This window comes from Odontomachus brunneus, unplaced genomic scaffold (assembly GCF_010583005.1).
Source record: "Odontomachus brunneus isolate Ranch 3 - 2012 unplaced genomic scaffold, Obru_v1 Obru_scaffold_041, whole genome shotgun sequence".
NCBI lineage: Eukaryota > Metazoa > Arthropoda > Insecta > Hymenoptera > Formicidae > Odontomachus > Odontomachus brunneus.
In genome coordinates this window covers 265,454-274,627 of record NW_022639491.1, presented here as the reverse complement: position 1 = coordinate 274,627, position 9,174 = coordinate 265,454, and the positions used below count along the sequence as shown (strand labels likewise).

Below are 9,174 nucleotides of genomic sequence, written 5' to 3'. Positions count from 1 at the left end.
TCTCTCTCTCTCTCTCTCTCTCTCTCTCTCTCTCTCTCTCTCTCTCTCTCTCTCTCTGTCCTGTTCCCTCTGATGTCGCTCTGCTGAACTTTTGCATTTTGCGAGCCGACGGCCGTGTGACTTTCAGCTCGCGTTGTAACGATGTTTGAGTTTTAGCAGCGAGCGAAACCTCTATTTGTATTAAGCTCACGTGAATATTTTACCCGAGTCGGTAATTTTGCACGAAATTTGAGGTACGTCGACTCGATTCCAAAAGAATTGTCTTTATGACTCGTGTAACTCGCCGGTGAAGTACAATCCGCGCGTCGGAATATCCCGATGTCACTCTCTTTCTCTCTCTTTTTGTCTTTTTGTCTCGTTCCTTCCTGATATCGCGATCATTCCAGTGAACTTTTGCACTTTGCGAGTCGGTGATCGTGCGAATCCACTATATGTGTCAGACTTACACGAATACTTTGCCCGAGCCGGTAATTTCGTGCGAAATTTGAGGTACGTCGACTCGATTCCGAAAGAATCGTCTTTGTGACTCGTGTAACTCATCGGTGAAGTACAATTCGCGCACTGAAATATCCCGACGTCACCCTCTCGTTCCTTCTTGCTGTCGCGATCATTTCAGTGAATTTTTGCACTTTGCAAGCCGGCGGCCGCGCAAATCCCCTACATATGCCAGGCTCGCGCGAATATTTTACTCGAGCCGGTAATTTCGCGCGAAATTTGAGATACATCGACTCGATTTCAAAAGAATCGTTTTTGTGACTCGTGTGACCCTTCGGTGAAGTACAATTCGCGCACTGAAATATCCCGACGTCACCCTCTCGTTTCTTCTTGCTGTCGCGATCATTTCAGTGAATTTTTGCACTTTGCAAGCCGGCGGCCGCGCAAATCTACGTATGCCAGGCTCGCGCGAATATTTTACTCGAGCCGGTAATTTCGCGCGAAATTTGAGGTACATCGACTCGATTTCGAAAGAATCGTCTTTGTGACTCGTGTAACTCGCACGAGTGAAGTATAATTCGCGCGTCGAATATCCCGACGTCACCCTCTCTCTCTCTTTCTCTCTCTTTCTCGCTGTCGCGATCGCCCCGTCGAATTGTTGCACTTTACGAGCCGGCGGCCGCGCGCGATTTTCAGTTCGCGTTAGCAGCGATTTTTGAATTTCAACGGCGCGCAAATCCCCTACATATGCCCATGCGAATATTTTACTCGAGCCGGTAATTTCGCGCGAAAATTTTGAGCCGCATTAAAACGCGACAGGCGCGTGATTATGTGCTCAACGAGGGCAATTTTATCGCGTAGCGCGATTTCCCTTGGCAAATCCCAAATGACATAACAAAATAAATGCAAAATCGCTTTGAGCACTCGAAAGGTACTCTCGAAACGAAATATGATGCAAATGCGAGGATTTATGCGGCTTCCATGATATTTCTCATCGAAAGCCATTTCATTTCCGAATCGCGGTGCTTTCCTGTCGAACGCGGGACCGTCATTGTTTAAAAAAAAACCGCCGGAACGATCGAGAGACGAGCGTCGGCATCTCAATGGTGAATTCGCACAAATCACCGGCAATCGACACGCGCGAATGTTACGCTGCGATCGTCTCGATACGTTCACGGCCTCTACGCAATTTGTCATAGTAATATTATCGTTATGCGTCGCATTGCGCAGGTGTGACATGTCATATAATAGCCACGCGACGCTTAACGGTAGCGATATTGTCATTAAAAGTTGCAGAACAATGAAACCGGTCGAGAGAAATAGCTCAAGTTTCATTACTGTCAAGACTTCAACGAAAATTATACCCGAGAGAACATTACAGTCTTTTCTCATGTAAATTCTTTCCAATTTCTTGCCACGTTTTCTCGTCAGTAGAGTTCATGTCACTTAGAAGCATAGTCTATCTTTTTTGACCTAAGGATTCTAAGGTCTGTATTAAGTATTGCTATTTGAAGCTTGTTTCAAGTGAGATTTTCAGATTTGAATTTAGAGTTAGATGTGAGTTTTTCAGGAGAACAGCGATTACGAATGTAACGTTACATATATCAGACGGTTTATCTGGAAAATTTTCATCTAACTCTAAATTCCAATTTGAATATCTTACGTGAGACAAGTCTCAAGTAACGACTATTAATACAGACCTAAAATAGCATCCATGAAACGGGATAATAGCGAGTGAAAGCGTACAATGTTAAGATATGCTCTCCGGTTACAAAATTCTGTAAGTAATTGCTGCCGTAAAATTCTCCTTGTGTATAAATCGCGTAATACAGCCCAGGTGTGACCGGAAGTTATGTTGACAAACGGTGTGATCATCGGCTCGTTGAGTGTAACAAAGAGTCATTAAAATGGTAAGTGTCGTGCAACTCGCAATGTTATACCGCTCGATTGACTCGCATTCGAAGCCGCTCGCGATAGACTTCGACTTATGCGTGCTTACCTGATTTTGGGCGTTTTGCTCGGCCATCGCCTTCTCCTTCGCTTGCCTCTTGCACTTGTACCGGTGATTCTGGAACCATATCTTCACCTGCACACACGAAACGCAACAATTGAGTCTTCACCGAACATGGAGCGGATATTTAAAGCCGTATTCTGGACGCGCAGCGAACGCTAAATGTGCCTTTTCAGTTCTCAGGCTGAAACAACGTCACGCTCACATCAGACAAGTGCAACTTAAAGTGAGAAAGGCGTATTTAGCGTTCGCTTAGCGCCCAGAATGAGACCTCTGATTCGGTGCATTCAGTATCAGCATGTAACGCGGTCTAAGTTCGCCCAGCTTGCTGGAAACTCTCATAAACTCTCACTATCGTCGGACTGTGTATTCCGACAAAGCAATCTTATCTTTTACATTCGCATGTATTTGGTGTATATTAGAACGAATTAGGTTTTACTTGACTATATAAAGAACGAGAAGCTTTTGCTAACGTTCCGATACAAGTAACTCGTTACCTCGGATCTGTGTGTCTCGAATTTTTTATACGCGAAACTCTTCTTTTTTATACCAAAATAAGATTGCTTCGACGAAGCAGGAAATTACGATCGAAATACCGAGAAACCCAGTGCCCAAGTCTCTTCAAATTTTAACTCTCTTAAAATGAATCAGTGAATAGTCACATATCAGTTATAATTATAGCACTGAGCAGTTTCTGTGCTATACTTATAACTGCAAATCAGTGTATATTCACTGCTTTCAATGATGTTTCACTGATTCACTTTAAGAGAGTATTAGGCTCGAATATCGCTTTAAATGCGAGTGTTCTGCAACAGTGTCATCATCATCATTTTTGTGTTAGAACAACCATAAAAAAATGGTTGTTCATGATTGGGGCCAAAAATAACTATAATTTTGACTAGATCAACCGGCTGTTTACTCTCAGTGCACGGACAGGACGAGGCGCGTAATGCCTGGGACGCTCCGCAAATAATAGTTTCGCGGCCAAAGCCGAAAATCGGCGGCATTGAGTCGCTCTTACGTCGGTATAAAACGGGTGACACGTTTCGTGCGCGACTATCGGCCAGGTAGGCCGGCGAATGTTTTTCCAGAGGCACACAGCGACGGCGACGGCGAGCCGCTTTTGTCAGACGTACTTTTCAACCAGGGGCCTCTGAGCCATTCTCGATCCCCTAAATCCGTAATTCACGGTTAGAAGTCTGTGTTATTTCTTCGAGAGGGATTTAACGCGCCGTTCACTTTACCGGGACGCTCGACGCCGCTCGAGAGAAGGAGATAATACGAATTTTACGTCGCGCCAGGGAAAAAGAAAAGAGAATCACCGGGAAACTCCGCTCCGTCGTTGAATCATTGCGCGGGAGCGTCGCTCTGCGAAAACAATCTCGTTAGATTACTCGATGGCGATTTGTGTTTGCTTGATATTTAGGAAGTCGTTTCTCGTGAGTCTCGTCCGCGAAGAGATTGATATTTCGCATCTGTCGTGCCTCGAGATCGCAATTTCATTTGTTATCTCATATCATTGACTTGTATAACTTCACGGCACCTCGCGGCTTGTTTATAAATCTTATGACAAATTCACACGTAAAATGGAACTTTCCGCGGCGAAAGCGTTGGGAGAAGATTGATCTTTTGCGACATAATAATAATATCAATGATGATCGTATCGCTACAATAAAGTGCTATTCGTTAAGAATTACGGATAAAGTATGAAAGAAAAAAAGTGCAAATATCATCAAAAAGTGAGGCAATAGCTCAGTTGAAGCTGTTATTAATATTATAGCTCAACCGGATCGCACTCGCTTGTCATTCTTTGTCAACCCGATTGTTTCAAATAGAAACGCACAAAAGTGAACATTTATAGACAAGATTCGCTTATGAATTTTCATTTCTGAAGTGCAAGAAATCCTCGACGTTATTCGGCACTCGTTCAACGACACCGATCCCCAGTTAAGATTTAAATCAGCCGACAGGATGTGGTCCATTGTTTTCGCGGTTGGACGACAATGCAGATGCGATCAGGCCGCCTCTGGTCCGGCCACGCATTATGCGTACAGCGCGCGGATTATAACGCGCTCCTGTCATAAGCAGATGTCGATCCCGATTCCGTCCACGCGGTTGCACAGCCTTCTCCCCAATCGCTTAGTTCAATTGCCGTAAAAGCATTCTCACACACGGCCCTGATCGCGCGCGCATGGCTGCTCTTACCGAAAACTAAAATTTGTCGCGTTACGGATCTGTCAGCATCAGATCAAAATTTATCGGCGTGACGTTTGTCGTGCTAAAATATAATCACACGTGATACTTTAATAAGTAATTTAGAATCGTGTAGATTTAGGTATTCGCGGCATTTTTTAAGTTGAATCTTTCGACTAAAAGCTTCTTTTTATTAATTTTTCTTCTTTAATTATTAATTAAATAATTAGAGAAAATTGGCGGATGGTTATACTCGCGATAATATATTCATATTCTCAATAAGAAAAAGTCTACGAAGTTATTAGGAAGAAGATAGAGAACTTTTCCGTTCAGTTTGACTTAATGCACAAGCACACGACGGCAGATGTCGCCACTACAGCTCACCTACCATATTTTGCGTAATCATTCACAAATTTTAATATCTCGATAATTATTGCGAATATCGCAAAACGGCATAGGACTTTTATGTTCATCTCAATCCGTACTATGTCTCCGCGGAGCTTCGGAGATTGTTCTGGGAAACTGTATATATTACACGATTCGCGAATTAAAAACTCGAGTCTCACTCTGAATTCCAAGTGTCTCGTCGTCATTTTGGCCTGAGCGAGTTTTATCGTTCGCGTTGCCGACCGCGATTGCGGAGAGTGCATATGTTACCGCATGTAACCTCCTCTCGTGGAGTGGCTGTTGCGCCCCCGTGTTCCCGAGGCGATGTAGCCCCCCCATTGTCGTAGCTGCGTGCGTCGGGAATGCAACGAAAGCACTTTAAGGGGAGCATCCAGCCGACCGTGTCTCGAGGACTCGCCACCGTCTGTCTAATTCTTTGAATATTAGCGGGATCGGCGGCCACCCTCGAAAATACCTTCCACCCCTCCGGAGTGCCGCCTGCAAGCGTGGGCGGTCACCGGTTAGTCGTTTCGTCGCTGGTGCGCGACCCCGAGATCGATTATCTCGTTCTCTTCGTTACTGCATCGTCCACGCCTTCAGGACTCAAGCTCGTGTCGTGGTCTGCACGTGGTTAGGTTGGATCTCGCGAAACGATCGACGGGAGCACTTTCGTGACTCGCGCGGTGTCAAGATGTGAATTTGCGCGACGACGACGATTGATGATTGACGCTCTTGTTACGATTAATACTCTCGACTCGGCTGCGTTAGAGTTCTACAGATTAACGTAATAAATTCAAATGTAACGCAACGCGATTATTAGGATCTTGCAGTCAAAGGCATTATTGATTTATTATTTATATCCAGGAACAAATGTGTGCACGATGATCGTTCACGATGTTTTCCACTGACTCTACATCCCGACACGATCCGACTTCTTTCTTCTTCCTTGCACTGCGTTGCCCGTATTGTTTCTCCAATTCATTCAGGATCATCGTTAAGGGCGACAAGCCACGCGAATTCATGTTAAGGAACATTGCCGCGAGAGGAGGAAGCACTCGCAGCCCTTCCCGTGTCGCCGTGTGAGTTTTTACGTGCGCTTTGTGGTGCGGCCGTTACGTAGGGGGCGAGAGACCTTATCTAAAAGCCACGAAGAGGTACTAGACGAGGGGAAGTACTCTCTCGCCGCTACCGTTCGTTAATTCCTTTTCTACCGATAATCCACTCGTCGAAGCTTGTCGAGTTTCGGCCGCACAGTGCGCGCGCGCGCTCTCATTCCGCGTCGCGACTTGGAGTGATCTACAAATAGCCGTTTACTTCTGCGCGTGAACTTACTTACGGCTCGTTGTACGTGACGTTAATCTCTTGGATACACACGTGCGCGAAAGACTTCCATTCGCTGTCGAATCCTCGAATTAATAACCGAATTAATCCCTCGCGTTAGCATTTAATTGACGCTCACGTGGAACATGTGCGTCTATCTAAGAGACTTGACGCTCAGACAGAAGACAAGAAAGATGAAGAGAGATTCAAAGTACGTGTCTGACGTATTGATAGTCTTTACTTGAACTTTGCCTCATGTGAGATACTCGGACTCAGAGTTGGATCTGAGTTCTCTATTTGAGTCGATATACATGACATTGTGGCTAGTGTTAATAATCGTTACTTGGAACTCGTCTCACCTGAGCTACTCAGAATTCAGAGGTAGACTTTTCAGTTTGGATCGTAAGATGTATGCGCATCAGATTTGTAATCGCGACTCAGCTGGAAAGCTCACGACCAGTTCTAAACTCAAATGTATCTCACTCGAGACAAGTTTCAATTTCGGGTCGATTTAATCTGCAGCACGTCTGACAAACGTGATTCCAGCGCGAGGGGTTAATCGATCGCCGCCTCTGACTTTTCTCGCGAGAATAGCTAGACCGAGACCAAAAGGCGAAACTGAACGCACGTCGCGTCGCGTCAATAACGCGCGAATCGCGCATTGTTATCGCACCTTGTACCTTGAACCCAAGCGCGAATAAAGGTCCGAAGGTTGCGAGAGATAGGTCGGACGATGGAAACGGGACACGCCGGAGTCGTGCCGACGGCGCAGCGAATTGTTATTTCAAGGGAACCGACGCGTCCGTCAGTCCGTTTGTCTGTCACTCCCGGCAAGAGATGCGGTGTGTAAACAGGGAAAGTTAAATGAGATAAGGACATATAACTGGATGTGGGTGCGCGCCTGTATACGTGCGTGCGTGTGCACGTGTGTGTACATAAGAACACGAAGCGCGAACGTAAAATTCAAGGCTAATGGTGCGTCGAACGAGACAATATATTTCTTCGAACGCCTCGAAGCGAGCTACGCTTCGCAAATTTCTCTAAATGTTCTCTCCTTTGTAACAAAAATGCGTTCCATCATATTATTTCGTTGTGTTGGTTATTGCAATATTAAACCAGCGCGAAACTTTCGACTCTCGATCGTCAGTCGCCGAACACTGTTCGAATCGATCGAAGTAAACATTACAGAGACATTTGAAATAGAGACTTTATAAAGTATCCATAAAGATAAACAATCAATAAGAAAGATAGACCAGTAAGAGCCGTCGTTGAACACGGTAGTTTAAGTCCAATAGCGTGCGGAAGATACAATTATTGGAGATAGATTATAGACACACCAGAAATAGAGAGAAAGCCGTGCCACATGAGACGGCCAAAAGCGACTGTCGCTGTCGGGTCTACCTCGAACGTCGCTTCATATTTACTTCAGTCGCGCCCTTGCGAAAAATCCCACGGGGCCACGGGGGGTCGAGGGGGACGGCTCAAAATTTACCTAACGCGAGGGGAACAGTAGCTTAGCTTTAACTCCCGATTAACTCGCAGTTTACCCTCGCTCGAGCAGGTAAATGAAGTGCCCGGCGGCGGCCGCGCGAAAGGCGAACGACATGCGGCCTCCTTTTCAGAAACCAATAGAGAACCTGTCCGCACACGATGTTCCCGACTAATTGGCGGAAACGAGCCTGAACGGACCAGCTCTCTTTCTCTTTCTTTCGTTTTCTCTTCAGGTGTCATCGATTCTCCGAGTCGATCTCGAAGGCGCCACGCGCGGATCGAGTGTCGGCTTACACTCTCAGAGGACGCAAGGTGGATCTTCGGGACGAATTCGAGGACTCACCGTCGAGGACACCCGTCGCTCGCTGTGATTCTACCGTTCGCAACAGGTGCCGCGAACGATATCGCGCGTTAACGAACGGCTTTGGCGCGTATCGACGCGTGTGCGATTGCCCAATTAAGAAATCCATCAAATCGGCCCGGGTCGTGAATAACCGGCCGCCTGTCGCCGTTCGACATTAGTTGGCCCATTAAGCGCCGATAAATCTGCCGAGTGAGCACGCCTCCACGGCGAAGGTACGCGACGTATCGCACGCTGCATGCATACGACGCTCGCATGCCGACACACGTTCGGCTAGCATCGAGTGTCTGTTAGCCTCTGTTCGACAGCAGAATCGCGCTCGAAGGTAGACGGGACAGGGGCCGACCAGAGTGGACGATTGATCAAGTTAGCGTAACGTCGTTACGTCGCGAACAATCGGGGGTTGACGTGAAACACCGACGACCACCGACCGCCCTCTCGCTAGGTCGAGATAGGTAGTGTAACAGCCTTTTCGAGCAATTTCACTCGGCACCAACCTTCGGCCCAATTACTCGCTCGATGACGGTCCGTACCTCGGCCTTGAAGCAAAGGCTGAGGGTGGCGGTTGGACTTAGCGACGATGTGGCTCGAGTTATCCTGAAGTCTACTGTCGTCGGCGCGATTTCCTCAGCCAACATCCTCCCCCGTCGTGCAATCGCGATAAAAACGACACGATTTTTATAATGTCGGTGTAACCACCGCTCTTCGATACCATCCAGGTTAAAATTTTGACTCCACTTTCAACCTCAGTATTCCATTTAACACCTCACTTTGGTACCTTGAAACCTAAATTAATTTCTTTCAATTCTATTTAACTTATCAACTGTGCCGAGAGTTCCTTTCTTTAGGAGCTGCAAGTAGTATTTTGTACGTTTTCTGCTGTTTAGAAGCGCTAAGTAGGACCTCAGTCTCCATGTAGTTTAAACATACACTTCAGAACATACAGATGTTAGAAAGTTCAGATCGAAAGTAGGGC

The 9,174-nt window shown here is 46.4% G+C and overlaps 2 protein-coding genes across 6 annotated transcripts in view; one reads left to right on the top strand and one right to left on the bottom strand.

Moving 5' to 3' along the window:
• The window catches only part of LOC116844468, a 75,579-nt gene that overhangs the window by 24,353 nt on the left and 42,052 nt on the right, over positions 1-9,174 (top strand). The window lies entirely within an intron of this gene.
• Positions 1-9,174, bottom strand: part of LOC116844464 (homeobox protein Nkx-2.4-like) — a 35,978-nt gene that overhangs the window by 8,121 nt on the left and 18,683 nt on the right. For both annotated transcript variants that reach the window (XM_032815979.1, XM_032815980.1), the window contains exon 3: positions 2,435-2,521. In XM_032815979.1, coding sequence (XP_032671870.1) covers positions 2,435-2,521 — 87 coding nt within the window. The remainder of the gene's footprint in view (positions 1-2,434; positions 2,522-9,174) is intronic.